Here is a 19,037-nt window from a genome sequence, read left to right as displayed (position 1 = left end):
GTATAGATACATGTTAAAGAAATCTACTAGTTTTCAATTCTTCAACAATTACTAACGCTTATAGACTACCCAACTTTATACACATAAGAATAATAAAAACCAAACTAAAGTTCAAATTGAATACCCACACGACAGTGCCATATGCTGATTTTAATTGCACATTATGATACATAATATCATGTCGACAAAATATAGTCAGTAATTTATAAATACTACTGAAATCAAAACATTAAATATATCATCAAATAAATTCACATAAGCAAGATAAATAGAATAACTGGGATACACGTCTAATTGAGTCGGCCCTGTCGTGATGAATGGTTATATCCTATGACGCGCGGGAATACAAATAACGGTCTTGAATACCGAATAAGTTGGGAAATGTATATCCAAAATGCAGCTGAAGTTATTATATTGCTACTAAGGTGAAGGAAATTGTTAGTTTCAACATTAAATTATCTCGTTTGTGGGGATAAAGTAATGGAACCTAATCAGAAAAGTTGGATTGTTTATCATCAATATATCTGAATGTAAAATTAGCTGACAGCGCTTCTTTGATCGCTCCTTCTTTGACTTAAGAATATATGAATATATCGGAAAGGAGAGGCGCAGATTGTTCCCATTTGAATGCCAACAATTTATTGAATAACTTGTTTTTCAATCTAGTTGACAATTCTTTAGTTGAACATGCAGATGATCCGGCAATGTACTGTTTTTGTTTTGAATTTTATTCTAATCATCAATTTGGGAACAAATTCAGTATTAAAGATGCACACATAGATCTTGTTGAGTGACAGAGGTACTTTGAAGTCTCAAGTTTACATCACTAGATCGATACAACTGCTGGTTGAAAATCATATGAAAAATTAATGGAAAATTACAAAAAGCACTGATTTCTGATTTATTTTTATTTTTTAAATTATGATTAAGAAATTAAGATTTCATTTCCCGTTTAACTTTGAATTTGGTTATTATTTTGAGTTCTCTTTTTTTGCCATATAGCTTTTTAATGTTTCGGTTTAAAAACATCTTTGCCTCAAAAATTCTGCTTTCAGCGTTTTTTTATGAAGGTTATCACAAAAGCGCTTTTAACTACTGATATTTATAAAGAATGTTTTTCATTGTTGCGAACTCATCGTTCCCAAATTAAATGGTTTAACTTTGTTTAACTAATCATGTTGTTGAGCAAAAATGTTGTGTTTCTAAACCATATGTCAATTCAATATGTAAACATGCATTTAAATGAGCGTTTACAAAGTTATAGTCATGCTGTAAAAAAGAAGAACATAAGCTTGAGGAAAAAAATGAAAACAAGTTTTTTAACAATACCAAACAATATGCATGCATTACATAACTATAAATTATTACATAACAAAATTGTAATTGATAGCCAGTTGTTGATATCTAAAAGAATCATGCTATCCTATCTTATCGTTATTGTTTCATTGAGGAAATAATATAGAACTGTAGTGTTCGGTTTCTTTTTTGTAACCTGACTGTTCCCTATACAATGTGATTTAAGTATTTGTTGATTTTTATTGTTTGACTATGATATCTATAATATTAAAATAACGAGGTCCAATTTAAAAACGACACAACAAAGATTTTAACTTATAGCTAATAAAGGACAATGGTGTTGATTAAGAATTACACCACTCCAGACCTTGTTGCTTTCCCCTTAACTAATATTGCAAATAATTAACAAGTTCCGGGTCGAACCCGATACCGATACCAATAGTTTATTCACATGTTACCTATACCTTATCTGTACGTTTCGTGTCTGACAGGCGCACCCCCAAACGGTGTATTTAGGATTTGCTATATACACCGGTCATAATCACAGGGATGACAAAACTAAATTCTATCATTGTCACATTGTTTCTTATTGTACTAGTATTTAAATCAATATGACTTTAAAAGATGACAATACGAATATTAAAAATAGGTTCAGTTTGCAATTTGTTAGCCGGCATGAAGCAAACCAAACAAAAAAACATAGTTTCATCTATTTTCATAACTAATATTGGACAATGCTGTTGATAACAAAATTATTCCATTCCAGGCCCTATTGTTTTTCAAATAATTGATATTACCAATAATTGATAAGTTCCAGGTCGACGGTTTCAAACAGAACGATTTTTAAAGTAGAGAAAAATGTGCATCTTATAATAGGCATGACTTTATCAGATGCCAATATCAATACTAAATATCCAGGCTAAACTAAGGCTTACACATAGTTATATACTTTAATTCAGTCACGGACCAGCGATTTCACGGGTAAGTTATAGTATATATTAAAATTCAGGTCTGTTAACAACAGTAAGTAGTAGGGTTTTTAAGAAGTGGAAGAAAAATATTCGCGAGGTGATTAAACTTGAAGATATCAGGTTTGTCATGTTTTGTAATCCTAATGTAAATACTCAGTTTTGTTAATTTGAACATTCATTATTTGTAGTCCCTTTAACTGTAATTATTGTCATGTTTATGTTTAATCTATGTATGTAGTGGGCGGGGCACTAAAAAGACCGGGAATAATGTACAGTAAGATGAGTTTTGCAGATAAATATTTTAACAAGTGCCTATCATTTTAATGCTTAAAGTCATAATAAACGAGTGACGCGGTGAAAATAATGTTATTCCAATTCTTCAACCAATGCACACAAACATCATAAACTTAATCTTCTGTGCACGATTTTATCATTTTTTTCGCATAAATTTCGTATAATCGTCAATTTTTTTTTTCAATCGGTCAGTCTCGTTGTGAAAATATGGCAGATAATTAAAGTTCGTGTCTTGAAGCCGAAGTTCAACGATTGTCACCTGTTTGTCAAAAATCAACGAAACAGAATGAATATTGAGCACGCGTTTATAAAAAAATTAACATGTACAATCAGATTATAGTTTATTTTAAGGTCATCCATGCGTATTGCGGTCACCGGGTTTGTACGAGATGGGTCACATCGAGGTCACTTTACATACGAGAAAATGTGTCGTGGAATTTTCCAGGAAGCAATTAAAATAAAGTAAACTTTTTCTTTAAATGAACAAATTGAAGAATATTCTTCAGAAAAAATAGTATATGTACGTAAGTTTTATAATAAAAACTATCCATTTAGTTATAAAATACATATGCATTAATTTTTTAATTTGAGGTTTCTTATGATTTCAAAATTTTAAATATTTCTATTGCCGAAACTCAGTTGGAAGTCTTTTTAAAAAGGAACTGTAGTTCCGGTACGCCTGTTTTTGTTGTGAACTCTTGTTGTAATGAATTTTGTATTTTGAAATCTGAAACTTGATGCTTCCCGGCGTTTTTAAATTAAGTCGTACATGTTTTGAATTGACAGATATTTGTAATAACGTCCGCATTTTACTAGAAAGTGGAATCAAGTTTACTCAACTTAAAAGAAATGCTTTATCAAGCATTCATACATGAAGATATACTGTGATCAAATTAAAAACAAATATAATTGATATATCTTATCAATATGGATAACTTATTCAAATAAAAAAACTATTGTACAAAATAACGTGCCAAATATGTTCAAAATTTTGATTTACTTCTCATTTTGAAAATACACTTATAAACCAAAATTAATATTATGCATTGATATATTGATTTAAATGTATTATTGAAAACGAAATCACTATGTATCCTCTATGTAAATCGTTAGTGATTAATCTTTCATTTTTTGTTTTGTGTCTTTTTTCTAAACTTACTAGACAAAGTCATATATGAATCACAATGGAGCATATCGATGGAAACTGGTTTCGAGAGGAGAACGATAAATGGAGTGGATATAGCATTGGCATAGAAGTAGAGAGAATTCTTTACTCTGAAAAATCAGAATTTCAAGAAATACTTGTTATTAAAAGGTTAGTAACAGGAAAGAGCATTAGTACTCACATTGTCTCATAATATATAACTGAAATAGTTTTGAAAACACATGAAACCAGCCCCGGGTTTTGGTGAGGTAAGTTTTGTTTCTAAACTGTATTTTCTATACTGTTTTCATTTTCTGTGTCATTTGTTTATCTTTTTCCTTTTGCCGTTGTCAGTTGGTAGAAAAGGAGATGATATTGCAACGTGGTAAAATTGAAAACGAGACATCTATCAACCAATTTGAAAGATGAGAAGGGACTTAGGGGTATGGCCTTCACGGGCATTCCTGATTAGGAATCACCAATTGTTTAAGGATTTTAGGATTCTAGTATGTTTACATGTCTGATATTGTTTGGTTAAGAAATAATTCATGGAAGGCGTAGATTGTCGGAAATTAACACATGGCCTGAGCCGTGATATTCGAATTTTATCCTGAGCGTTAGCGAGGGATAAAATAAACGAATAGCACGACCCAGGCCATGTGTAAATTTCCAACAATCTATGGCTTCCATGAATTATTTCGATTCTAATAGAACAAATACGGTCAGTGAATAACTGAAGTGAAGGTGGGTATGCTGTGTGTGTGGCTGTTCATTTTTACTCCCTGTTAGATAAAGCTCAAATATCTTTATAAATGTGTAGCTTGCGTAGGTTATTTCGTGAATAACTGCTCAAAAAAATTTCTTTAAATTCTCAAACCCAACATTTGCCATTTTTAATTTACATGTTTTCTCTTAAGCTTCCGTCAAATCCAAAGTTGACATTTTGTAACTATATAAGGAGCCGCCATGTTGACTTGCTGAAATGAGTGAATATGCGAATAATGCAATATAATAGAAAATAAAACAAAACAAAACATACCTCAAAAATCAGTTTTAATACAATATCATAAGAATTCCGATGGTTCACGTAACAGAAAACTTTCAACTTTAGCGGTTTCATTTGTATGACGTCATGTTTTGAAATGACTTAAATGCGCCCAAAAGATTGATAGACTTTTCCGGAATTTTATTTAATTTTTATTTTGTTGATTTCTTCGAGCTCTTGTACATTACTCCTTTATATTATGCATACGAATAAGAATAAAAGTTATTTTGTCTTTTTTTAATTACACTTTTTAAAACAATAAAATCGGCAAAGGGTCTGCAAATAGGTTCCAGTACATGTAGATTTACATGAGAAGTATATCGTAACAGCCATTATTATATATATCTCTGAGTCTGCGCTTAGTATATTTTATCGAGAATTTTATTACAGTGTTGTTTACAAAGCCAAAGAAGCAAGTCATATTAGAATACTAGTTTTGTAATATTTTTTGTTGATATTAGATCCATTCAATCTATATAGTCTCTCATAGTTCTTAATAGAATAATACTTGTATATGTTTTAGTATTTTTAAGCTAATGATATTTTACTGTAAGTTTTAATATACAAATAAACTCATCATAGATACCAGGACTAAATTTTGTATATAAGCCAGACGCTCGTTTTGTCTACAAAAAAGACTCATCAGTGACGCTCGAATCCAAAAAAGTAAAAAAAGACCAAATAAAGTACAAAGTTGAGGAGCATTGAAAACCACAATATGTTTTATGTATTTTATCCAACATTTCATGTTATACGCAATGTTTTATATGTATATTAGAATGTATAATGTTATACAAGTGGTGAAACTATTGAATCTATGAATCTATGAATCTTTTTATCTTTCTTGGTGTAATTAAAGCTTCTATAGCTATCGGTCACAATCGATCTTCAACAAATATGAAAAATCATCACCGTATAGTTATCAATGATAAGCCCTGAATTGAAAAGTAGTTTTAAAGTTATTTTACCATATTGTATTACAAAAAAAAACAGTTGTCAAAAAAATCAAAAAAGAAGTTCGAGTCTGATGTCAGAAGATGTAACCAAAGAAAATAAACAAAATGACAATAATACATAAATAACAACAGACTACTAGCAGTTAACTGACATGCCAGCTCCAGGCTTCAATTAAACTGATTGAAAGATTATGAGTTCATCATATGAATATCATGCACAATCCTTCCCGTTAGGGGTTTAGTATCATACCATCATAACATATATGAGAAGAACGTAACCTGTGTCATGCCAACAACTGTTTTTTTAATAAACGTGTTTAGTTCCGATGCAAAGACCCTATAAGTGAATCAATATTAACGCCAAAATATGCAATATTTAATGACCTGACAACGGTATCGTAACTATATCCCTTCTTGATAAGTCTATTTAAAGGTTTTCATAGTTTCTGAGGTGAATACTGACATTTTTGTGCTTTATAAAGAATATTTCCATAAAAAAATGGATGTGAAATACCTGAACGTATAAAAAGTCTGCATGTTGAGCTACATTTACGAATGATGTCCTTATACCGATGATAAAATTTATTAAAGATTTTGACTAGTTTGTGATATCGAAACCCCTGGTGTAATAATTTTTCAGTAATACATAAATTTCTCTCGTTAAAATCTAAAACATTGTTACATACACGAGTGAATCGTATAAGTTGAGATAAATATACACCGTAAGATGGTGACAAGGGAACGTCACTATCTAAAATGGATAATTAACGATAGGAAATGAAAAAGACTTGTTTCTATATTTGCAGTAAATCATTCGGAAATGTACTTGTGTTAGATGGTGTTATATCAGCTGCTGAACGAGATGAGTTTGCCTATTTGGAAATGATGGCTAACGTACCCTTAAACTGTCATCCAAAACCAGAAAAGGTATCCTCCTTAATTTGTTAAGTAGATAATGAACACATTTATTATTTTTTTTCAATGAATAAAGGAGGCAACCGGGTTGTCATATATGGTATTGAAATGTTAGTATATATAGGTCTATATATCGATTAAAATGCGGCATATCATTAATGAATTATTGAAAAGATTATCCGCTCAATTTTAAAACTAAATAAAGTCAACAGTAGTATACCGCTATTCGAAATTCATAAATCGATTGAGAAAAAAACATATCCGGGTTACAAACTAAAACTGTTGGAAACGCATTTAATATAAGAGAACTCAACACAACAGAAACCAACATTATAATGTAACACACACAGAAACAAAATGTGTTTCTAAGTAGTAATTTTTAACTTTCAGCTCATTTAAAGGTTTGATGTTTGCATCTTCCGATGCATATTATAAACATTTGGTCTGTATCATCTTCTATTTGTGTTATAGGTTTTGGTCGTCGGCGCTGGTGGTGGTGGAGTTGTAAAAGAGGTTCTAAAGCACGTCTCTGTACAGAAAGTTGTCGCTTGTGAAATTGATAAGGTACACGTGCTACATGTTCCTTTAGGAAATGGTTGCTTGGTTCTAGGTTCAATGATAAAGTATTGCTTGCAGTTAATAGGTTGACTTTAGGCATCTCGCAAACATTCGCACAGCTACCTATCAAAGCAGGTTTCACACCAAATTTTCTTCATCAGAAAATGCATGTTCCAGTTCAGGAATATGACAATTGTTATCCATTCATTTTAAATGTTTTAGCTTTTGATTTTGAACTTTGATTATGGAGTCTTCGTTTTGGGTTTTCCTCGGAGTTTATAGATTCTTAAATCCGTATCTCGTTTATCAAAAAGTGCGTCTGGTGTTCATGTTATAATTATTGGCAACGAGCGTCTATCCACCAGAGTTCAAATTCCAAAGATATAACCAAGTATTAGTATGACTTTAACAATAACAAAACCAATACAATACAATCAGCTATAAAATGTCAAATCATGCAAAACGTGAAATCGAGAAAATGATCTACAACAATATAATTTGCGAGAAACAAATAGGATAGACATGAATCTATATCAACAACTAAATAACAGACACATAAAGAATTTGACGGGGCTCAACATATTTTACGGTACCCAACCCTACGATTAACGTTGTGTAAAGCACTGCATAAAAACGAAGTGTAAAAACCAGTTGCAAATCCTAACCTCAAAAGATTGGTCCGAGGGAAATAAGTACAAATAAAAAAAACAATACACACAAAATACCGATAAACAAGTACTTGCAGGTACTGACAGGTAATTCAAAGTCAACTGTACATAAATCATGTTTCCCATACAAAAGAGTCAATCAGTACAAATTCAACGGATGTAATGTAAAGTCTTCATAAACAGTCTGAAAAACGAATGACATTGTGTAAATAAACAGTATCAAAAGAGTGTAGGATAATGAGTACTCGTTACTGTAATTATGGTCAGATCATATGTCTTCGTACTATGCATGCGTTTTCAATGAAAAATATGACGTCACAATGCATTCTTAAAAGCATGAAAACCAATGAGACGAGGATATATATCAATATATTAGGTGAAGTTGTGTTATAATTGTTCAATGTAAGTACGAATTATTAGTATCTATATCTACAGATTCTAAGATTCTATATAGTCGTTAAATTCATGATTTCCTATTTAGCTTAAAATAAAAGAATATCTACTCTACTAGTACAACCAAATCTGCTCACCAAATCGTTGAAGTTCAAGATAATGCACTTAGTCATTTATCAAATTACCAATTATACATAACTTACGTTCATTGACATCTAAAATGCGGTTACAGACAAAATCATAGCGAACATTTTTTGAAATAAACAAAACATAAGCAGGGACCAAAGGAACAACGCCATCTTACAGTGTACGTCTTGAGTGGAATAAAAACCGAAACAATACTAAATGTCCTCTCTACATGTCGGACTTTTCTTTTGTGATTTATTAGACTTACATATAGGTTCATTTTAGCCTTTAGAAAAATAACTTAGTTTCGGATTTACCTTCATCAGGAACGCTCAAAGTCGATTATTTGAAAGCCAATGATGTATGAGAACCTAACAATTTGAAGATATATATACTAGTAACCAAAACCTCTAAAACTAAAATAATAGCCAAATCCATCAAGTTAGTCTAAGGGAGTTGAAACCTTAGTTTCTACCCATTTCAAATGTGTAAACAATTTCGTCTTATTTTTAAAGAAAGTTGTGGATGTTTGTAAGAAGTATCTCCCTAGTCTGTCACAGGATTATGACGACGACCGCGTTGAATTAGTTATTGCAAATGGAGCACACTATATGAAAGAACACAGTGGAGAATTCGATGTTATAATTACTGACTCTTGTTTTGAAGGTATTTGACGCTTTGATGATTTTTTTTTTACAAAATCACATTGTTTACATTTAAATATAATTGATGTAATAAATGTAAAGCAAATGCTTATAAATATAGAAATTGGACGAAACACTGAAATCATATACCTTTTTTATGTGGAAATTACTGAAGTTTATTAACTATAAGCCATTATTCGGTTTGCTGTTTAACCATAATTGAGACAATATTTGTCATCGATCTATTTATTGGTTTTGTTTTTTTAAATTATTATATTCGATAAGTGAAATTGTCAGGAAACTTTATCCAACTAAATAAATTACAGGACCTGGCGAAGGACTGTTTACAGATGAATATTTCAAAAGCATGAAAACGGCGTTAAGACAAGATGGTGTTTTATGTTTTCAAGGTAATTCTTATTAGATCAGAAATATGTCAGTTTTTCAGTTGCTTTAATTATTTCAGCTTTTGATTTGACATTTGATATGGGACTGTTTGTTTTTAATTCTCTTTTGATGTCGGTATTTTTGTTATTTCCCTTTTTTAAACCTAGAAGGGTAACCATTTGAATAATGAATAATCTAAGTTTTCTCTTATATGACAGGGATATCTAGTGCAGGTAAAACTCACATTTAATTCAGATATTGAATTTATCAACAATACACTTTTATCACAGAGATATGTCTTGCCTTTTTGTAATTTTGATTCTGCAAATTTTAAAATCAAAATAGCAATACTTTAACATCTTACACAAGTTATGAAAATATTCAAAGTCAATGAACCATCACTGAGTTACATGGAAAATAAGATGTGCAAATGCTTATACAACTGCATGGCAAATACCATCATGAACATTGACATAAGTCGTTCCCAAATCTAAATACAAACATTTACTAGTAAACTATAGAAAAGTTTCAAATTCAATAAAAGGGGGTGGGGCTGTATTATCTCCATGGAAACGATACTTGCAAATGGCGATAAATTTGCTTACCAAATATCATTGACTTGACATAAGCAGTTCATCTTAAAATGATCTTATCACAAACTAATACATGTAAACTATAATAAGTTTGAAAGTCATTAGATTGTGACTGAGTGGTGGAGCCTAATATTGATGGAAATGAGATGTGTCAATCCTTATACAACTGAATATCAATTAAGATTGGCCTACCACTAATGGTTCCCCTTGAATTGACCTAATCACAAACTGATTCATGATAGTAGACAAAGACTAAAGGGGCGAAGCCAAATTATCTCCATGGAAATGATATATGCCTATGCTTACACAACTAAATACCAAATGTCATTGACCTACCACTTGTGGTTCCCCATAAACTGACCTCATCAAAAACTAATACATGTAAAACAAGCAAAATTTTCAAAGTCAATAGACCATAACTAAGGGGGCGGAGCTAAATTTTCTCCATGGAAATGAGATATACCGATGCTTCCACAACTGCATACCAAATATCATTTACCTTAACTTGTGGTTCCCAATAAACTGACATAATCACAAACTAATAAATGTAAAATATTCAATGAGGTGTGCCAATGCTTATACAACTGCATACCAAATATGATTGACCTACCATGTGTGGTTCATCATAAACTAGACCTAATCACAAACTTACAAATTGTTGACGACGCCGTCGCCGACGCCACCGACGCCGGAAACAGCATAACATATGTATCGCTTTTTGACTCCTTCAAGGCGAGACAAAGATATAATTTACGTCTCTGGAAATTAACATAGAAATCAGGTTTTCGTTTACAGTAGCAGTAAATCGATGATTTAAATTTTCGTAAAGAAAAATAATCTAAAACTTTCGAATTGTTAATTTTGTTCACGCGTCAATCAATATATTGGAACTTGAACCAAGTTTTTGTCCATTCGTCATTTAATTTTGTCATTTGATAAGGGACTTTCCCTTTTGAATTTTCCTCGGAGTTCAGTATTTTGATGATTTTACTTTTCACTAGAAATGGACGAAAATTGAGTAGATTTCTTGTTCATCACTTACATAAGAGACTGTAGAACGAGTGCACGTTGTGTTTTGTGGATGCCTTTTATTTCAAGGAAATATATAGTCATCTGGTTAATCCACATTTGCGGTATTCATGGAGATTCAAGTCAATTACTGTTTAGTAATGTATGCAAGCCTTCCCAAATTTTAACACATTTACGTCACATTTCGGACCCCTCATTACGTATTGCTTTTGTTTTTCAATATGTTAATATGTATTTACAATATTCCAGAATGCTTTTTTATCAAGTTCAAGAATGAGTGTACAGAAATCCTTTTAAAAGATATGATATATATAATATTACGGTTTCATTAATTTACAGGTGAAAACATTTTCATGGATCTCCCATTGATCAAAGAGATCATGACCATATCTAGGAAAATATACCCCAACGTTGAATTTGGATATTCTATTCAGCTAACAGTTAATGGTGGTCATTTCGGCTTTATTGTTTGTAGTCTTAACAAAGTAAGGAACATGTATATGTTTTGTTTAGTGCACAATGCAATTTAAATTAATATGGTACACATTTTGTATGTCTCTAAAAACTTAAAGTCTTACTTGACATGTAAAATATTCCAAGTTCAAACATTAATTTATAAAATTAATACTTCGTTGAATAAATGATACCTGCTGTCTTTATATACAAATAGTAATTCTATGGAATGTCGCCGCATCGCTGGGGTTTATGTACACGGATGTATCTTTGAAAAACGTAAAAAGGGGGACTGTTACTTCTAAGAATATGTGATATAATATTACGACTTACCTGTTTTTATTAGAATACTAGTTTCAAAGAACCTTTGAAGACGTACACAGATAAAGAAATAGAAGAGATGAATTTCAAGTTTTACAACACTGATATTCATAGGGCTAGCTTTAGCCTTCCCAACTTTGTCAAGAAAGTAAGTATATTCAAATTGATAAATAATAATGATTTCATAAATGAAACTATTCCTTTATCGTTATAAGTTTCACAATATCAAACAAATGTAATTTAATCAAAGGACTTAGCTTTTATATTACAGGTTTGGTCATTGCTACATAAAAAAGTAGATGACTTATAATGTAATCTAATGTAAAGCATACTTCGTTCATATGATTACCATTTCCAGTGCAACCGTCTAAACAATAGAACATGTTTTAAATCACATCTATAGTTTACTGAAATGATATTGACAGAACAAATAAAACGAAAAAATTGAAAATGTTCATTTTGCATGCGTTTGAAGAGCCGTAATCAGTTACGCTCAACAAAGAATATTTCAAATCATCTAGGTTTCAAAAAGTTTCTAAAGATAGTAAAAACAATATTAGGTCAACAAGTGTTCAAAATCAATAAACACTGTTAGCGTTAAAGAGTTAACTAACCATTCTTTCACTTGTTTTAGCACTGATAAATTTATTATATGTATATATCAATTTTTCATAGCTTCAGATTCAAATGTAATGCCAAATCTACTTTATAAAAAACTTGCAGCACCTGATTCATATTATTCTTGCTGCAATGATTCTGGTGGTCGTTATGAATAGAATCGGTTGTTCGCATGCAGAAATGTGATATTCCTTAAATCTTATTTGACGTATTGTTTTGATTTTTGTAAGTTCATATGTTGTCTTAAGGTAGCTCAGTACAAAGATTTTTATACTTGCAATCTCCAACCTTTAAAATGCTATTACTTTCTTAAGACTGCAAATAAATTAATAAAAGAGGTATATATAGATAGATTAAAGATAAATCTTATAAATGATTGCAATATTTCTGTTATGCAATCATTATGTAATCAAGTATCATGCAATACGTTGCAAACTTGGTCAGTTTACTTGAATGAATTTAGCTTTGTCATCTCGATAACTATATAGGATTTTTTAACAAAATCTCAATCAACACAGCAGGAGTTACAAAAGGGTGTCTCAAATTATAGCTACCGTATTACATTCTCTCATAAATCTCTAATTAGTGTCAACATCCGTTACACATACAAGTAGATAATATTTGATTAGGTGTAAAATTTGATCTATACATTCTGATCAAAATCTGAGACACTCGTATTTAGATAATGGCTCTAGGAAAGCATATTATAAAATCAACCCTCTCGGGATATCAATGAAGATACTAATTTTAATTGAAAGTGGAAATTTCTTGTAAAATTTTGTAGACACAGTTAGCATTATAATTGATTATATAATTGTTGTATAATAGTAGCATTTCATTAATTTGAAAGTAATCTGTTAGCTGTTAGTATCATGCAATACGTTGCAAACTTGGTCAGTTTACTTGAATGAATTTAGCTTTGTCATCTCGATAACTATATAGGATTTTTTAACAAAATCTCAATCAACACAGCAGGAGTTACAAAAGGGTGTCTCAAATTATAGCTACCGTATTACATTCTCTCATAAATCTCTAATTAGTGTCAACATCCGTTACACATACAAGTAGATAATATTTGATTAGGTGTAAAATTTGATCTATACATTCTGATCAAAATCTGAGACACTCGTATTTAGATAATGGCTCTAGGAAAGCATATTATAAAATCAACCCTCTCGGGATATCAATGAAGATACTAATTTTAATTGAAAGTGGAAATTTCTTGTAAAATTTTGTAGACACAGTTAGCATTATAATTGATTATATAATTGTTGTATAATAGTAGCATTTCATTAATTTGAAAGTAATCTGTTAGCTATCCATAAATACCACATTTATAAATTTTCAAGCATTATAAAGAATGTTCCAGAATTTAAAAACTGGGGAATTGGAGGTACAAAATATTTGTATTGTGCTATGCTTTGGTGTTCTTTAAAATTCAAAATGTTACTACGCATCTGTCTTAACTTCATGACAAGTAATTTGTTGTCTCCTTAGGTAAATCACACCGCATAAAATGTTTGATAAAGGAATTAGGTACAACATATACCACAACACTTACAATGGAAGTAATCCTTAATCATAGTCAATTTGGAGCTTACCTAATGATGACTTTTCTTCTGCTTAAGTAATACCGTTGTGTTGCTTTATTTTTGACATAAATAGATTAAAACAAAAATACCAAACTTCAAGGTAAAAAAGAAGATCCATAGAATATGACAAAAACATACGTCATAAACCAACGGAACAAATCAGAGAAAAACACCCAGACATATTCCAGACCTACTAAACCATAGTCTTCTACTATAACTTTTCAAGTGTATTAATCTATCACATTCTATAAACCTGATATGTAATAATTTTGTTATTTTTTTCTCACTTTAGGAGTTGTACAACGATACAGTGATAGTACAATAGACTTCCAGATGACTATGTATTACATACAATCAAATTTAGTAACATGTTAGCAATGTTTAAATACATGTTGTTCCATTGTGACTAGTCCTCATTACGTTAAAAGTTATGTCAAAATGTAGTAATAGATGCACAATAATATATTTTTCTCTGTATTGTTCAGGAGTTTGTGCATGGTTTGTTTGCAAAGTTGGATTGTAAGCACACAAACTACAGCATACAAGTAGTAAATAAATATGATTGCTCCTACATTGTTCAGTTAACTACACTAGAGGCTCCAAGGAGCCTGTGTCGCTCACCTGATATTTCTATTTACAATTTTTGCATCAAATAATGCAACCACTATACTTTAGCTTCAGTATCAAGGATTTTAGTCAAAACTGCATTTTCCCCTATATTCTATTTTTAGCCATGTTTGTCATGTTGGTTGCCAGGCACGGTCATCAAACACATTTTGTAAACAAGAAACTCTAATGCTGATTGTGGCCAAGTTTGCCTCAGGTTTTTTCAGGAGCAGACTTTTGTAAAAGATAACAGAAATTTGTGAAAAATTGCTTAATTTTACTTTAAAGGGCAATTACTTCTTATGGGTCTGGTGCAGGAAAATTGGTACCGTTAATTTTATTACTACCACTGGGTCGATGCCTCTGCTGGTGGACTATTAGTCCCCAAGGGTATCACCAGCCCAGTAGCCAGAACTTCGGTACTGGCAAGACAACACGGATTTTTTTGTGTTATTAAAATTTGTTGTTACAAAATGATAGAAGTTATCATAAATTAAGGAATGTATCTCCCTCATAAAAAGCTCTGATTCCTTTCACGGATTTGGCTATACTTTTTGGACCTTTTGGATTATAGCTCTTCATCTTTTATATAAGCTTTGGATTTAAAATATTTTGGCCACGAGCATCACTGAAGAGACATGTATTGTCGAAATGCGCATCTGGTGCAAGAAAATTGGTACCGTTAATTGTATTGACCAATTTGGTCATGCTGAATTATTTGTAGATCTTCCTTTGCTGAACTTTAATGCCGTTTACAGTTCATCTCTTAGGCTATCTATAATAATATTCAAGATAACAATCAAAAATATTTTCTTAAAAATACCAATTCAAGGGCGGGACCAAACAATAGGTTGTCAGCTTTGTCTGAAAATATCAGTGCAGATAGATATTAACCTGATCATCAATTTTACCGCATGTCAGAATTGCTCTTAATGCTTTGATTTAAAAAAAATGTGCCAAAATCTACATTTTACTATTATGTTCTATTTTAGCCATGGCAACCATTTAGGTTGGCAGGCATGGTCACTGGACACATTTTTATTAACTACATACCCCAATGATGAATATGACTAAGTTTTGTTAAATTTTGCCCAGTAGTTTTAGAGAAGAGGATATTTGTAAAGGTAAAGGACGAATGACAGACAATGGCACTAAATGATGAGAAAAGCTCAATTGGCTCTTAGGGCCATGTGAGCTAAAACTAGAGGCTCTAAAGAGCCTGTGTCGCTCACCTTGGTTTATGAGAATATTAAACAAAGTAAGCAGATGGATTCATGACAAAATTGTGTTTTGGTGATGGTGATGTGTTTGTACATCTTACTTTACTGAACATTCTTGCTGCTTACAACTATCTCTATCTATAATGAGCTTGGCCCAGTAGTTTCAGTGGAAAATGTTAATAAAAATTTACAAATTTATGAAAATTGTAAAAAATTGTCTATAACGGACAATAACTTCTTAGGGGGTCAATTGACCATTCTAATGCAACAACGTTTGTAACGTTCATTTTGATTGGATAACGTCACTTTCTTACATGGCACCAATTGACAATTGATGCTATGGGACCTACGTGCAAGCGCAGACGGCATATGACAGATTTTAAATACATGTTTAACGTTGTTTTCTGTCAGTTTCATTAGAATGGAGATAACAATATTGTATTTTAAGCTCCGACGGCATCAATTGGGGATTTGATGGTCGCAAATACCCGTTTACTGTCTCCGCTAACGCGTCGCCAGTAAACTTAATTTGCGACCATCAAATCCCCAATTGATGCCGTCGGAGCTTAAAATACAATACAGTTATCTCCTAATTTCAGTCATGTTGACTTATTTGTAAATCTTAGTTTTCTGAACATTATTGCTGTTTACAGGTTATTACTATCTATAATAATATTCAAGATAATAACCAAAAACAGAAAAATTTCCTTAAAATTACCAAATTGGGCAGCAACCCAACAACGTGTTGTCCAATTCATCTGAAAATTTAAGGGCAGATAGATCTTGACCTGATAGACAATTTTACCCCATGTCAGATTTGCTCTAAATGCTTTGGTGTCAGAGTTATAAGCCAAAATCTACATTTTACCCATATGTTCTATTTTTAGCCATGGCGTCCATCTTGGTTGGTAAGTGGGGTCACCCCACACATTTTTAAAACTAGATACCCCAATGATGAGTGTGGCTAAGTTTGGTTAAATTTGGCCCAGTAGTTTCAGAGGAGAAGATTTTTTTAAATGAATACTAATTTTTTTGAAAAATTGTAAAAAATTGACAATAAAGGACAATAACTCCTTAAGGGGTCAAATGACAATTTTGGTCATGTTGACTTATTTGTAGATCTTACTTTGCTGAACATTTTTGCTGTTTACAGTTTATCTCTATCTATAATAATATTCAAGATAACTACCAACCAGATGCTCCACAGGCTGCAGCTTTATACGACCGCAGTGGTTGAACCCTGAACCGTTGGGGCAAGTATGGACACAACATTCAAGCTGGATTCAGCTCTAAATTTGGATTGTGATTAAATAGTTGACACAGCATAGGTTTCTGACACAGAATAAATGTGGTCTAATGAACTTAAAATTTTTGTTTTGCCTTTGAGCAATTCACTTTGCTGTTGAATATTAATTCTCTCCAAAAAATGTTTGAAGAAATTTTCTTTTCATTTATGAAATTTCATATGAGAAAAAATTCCCCCCCCCCCTCAATTTTTTTCACATCGCCCTTTCCTTCATTCCAAAACCGATCTCAATTCAAATTTCCAATGGAGTTTGCAACAATAGTTACCCATTTAAATACATCATCAAATATTAAAATGTAAAAAAAATGCTTGTTATCACTGAATGGTAAAGATTGTTTTAATTTATCAGTTGGTAGTAAAAGTGAATATATATTGTATATTGTATAAAACAATGGTTTAAGTTGATTCAACTACTATTCTGGACAAACACAGATAACTCCAATTGAAATTTCTTGCTATTGCACAATATTGTGATTAGATATTTCTTGCTATTGCACAATAGTGTGCAATGGAAAATACTTGTTATTGCACAATACTGTGCAATTGAAGATTTCTTACTATTGCGCAATACTGTGCAATTGAAAATTTCTTGCTATTGCACAATACTGTGCAATTAAAGATGTCTTGTAATTGCTGAGTACTGTGCAATTGAAAATTTCTTGCTATTGCACAATACTTAATATAATAATTTTGGATCCTGATTTGGACCAACTTGAAAACTGGGCCCATAATAAAAAAACTAAGTACATGTTGGGATTCAGCATATCAAAGAACACCAAGAACTCAATTTTTATTAAAATCAAACTAAGTTTAATTTTGGACCCTTTGGACTTTAATGTAGACCAATTTGAAAACAGGACCAAAAATTAAGAATCTACATACACAGTTAGATTTGGCATATCAAAGAAATCCATTTTTTCAATTTTTGATGAAATCAAACAAAGTTTAATTTTGGACCCCGATTTGGACCAACTTAAAAACTGGGCCAATAATAAAAAATCTAAGTACATTTTTAGATTCAGCATATCAAAGAACCCCAAGGATTCAATTTTTGTCAAAATCAAACTAAGTTTAATTTTCGACCCTTTGGACCTTAATGTAGACCAATTTGAAAACGGGACCAAAAATTAAGAATTTACATACACAGTTAGATTCGACATATCAAAGGACCCCAATTATTCAATTTTTGATGAAAAACTGGACCCGTTGGGCCCTTATTCCTAAACTGTTGGTACCAAAACTCCCAAAATCAATACCAACCTTCCTTTTATGGTCATAAACCTTGAGTTTAAACTTCATAGATTTCTGTTTACTTATACGAAAGTTATGGTGCGAAAACCAAAAAAATGCTTATTTGGGCCCCTTTTTGACCCCTTATTCCTAAACTGTTGGAACCTCAAGTCCCAAAATCAATACCAACCTTCCTTTTATGGTCATAAACCTTGAGTTTAAATTTCATAGATTTCTATTTACTTATACTAAAGTTATGGTGCGAAAACCAAGAAAAATGCTTATTTGGGCCCCTTTTTGACCCCTTATTTCTAAACTGTTAGGACCTTAACTCCCAAAATCAATACCAACCTTCCTTTTGTGGTCATGAACCTTGTGATTAAATTTCATTGATTTCTCTTTACTTAAACTAAAGTTATTGTGCAAAAACCAAGAAAATGCTTTTTTGGGCCCTTTTTGGCCCTTAATCCCTAAAATATAGGGATCAAAACTCCCAAAATCAATACCAACCTTCCTTTTGTGGTCATAAACCTTGTGATTAAATTTCATTGATTTCTATTTACTTAAACTAAAGTTATTGTGCAAAAACCAAGAATAATGCTTATTTGGGCCCTTTTTTGGCCCCTAATTCCTAAACTGTTGGAACCAAAACTCCCAAAATCAATACCAACC

General features: G+C 31.6%; 1 protein-coding gene across 1 annotated transcript; it reads left to right on the top strand.

Annotated features, from left to right (window-relative positions):
- The first annotated feature begins 2,329 nt into the window (after window positions 1-2,329).
- LOC134726952 (spermidine synthase-like) lies at window positions 2,330-14,540 on the top strand. The gene is made up of 9 exons (XM_063591351.1): window positions 2,330-2,387; window positions 3,724-3,876; window positions 6,513-6,633; window positions 7,093-7,185; window positions 8,882-9,032; window positions 9,337-9,420; window positions 11,359-11,504; window positions 11,819-11,941; window positions 14,296-14,540. The coding sequence occupies exons 2-9, from the start codon at window positions 3,746-3,748 to the stop codon at window positions 14,326-14,328; spliced, it is 882 nt and encodes a 293-aa protein (XP_063447421.1). The 5' UTR covers window positions 2,330-2,387; window positions 3,724-3,745; the 3' UTR covers window positions 14,329-14,540.
- The last annotated feature ends 4,497 nt before the right edge of the window (window positions 14,541-19,037 follow it).

Source organism: Mytilus trossulus, chromosome 7 (genome assembly GCF_036588685.1).
Source record: "Mytilus trossulus isolate FHL-02 chromosome 7, PNRI_Mtr1.1.1.hap1, whole genome shotgun sequence".
In the NCBI taxonomy this organism is placed as follows: Eukaryota; Metazoa; Mollusca; class Bivalvia; order Mytilida; family Mytilidae; genus Mytilus; species Mytilus trossulus.
The sequence above is the reverse complement of the archived record's forward strand: the minus strand, read 5'-3'. Positions and strand labels throughout refer to the sequence as shown.

What these genes read in the sequence shown, in the direction of transcription:
- LOC134726952 (XM_063591351.1), top strand. Translation starts at nt 3,746, where the DNA reads ATGGAGCATATCGATGGAAACTGGTTTCGAGAGGAGAACGATAAATGG. An exon ending in GAAATACTTGTTATTAAAAG is followed by an intron (nt 3,877 to 6,512) that starts GTTAGTAACAGG and finishes CTATATTTGCAG; the next exon opens with TAAATCATTCGGAAATGTAC. An exon ending in TCGCTTGTGAAATTGATAAG is followed by an intron (nt 7,186 to 8,881) that starts GTACACGTGCTA and finishes TTATTTTTAAAG; the next exon opens with AAAGTTGTGGATGTTTGTAA.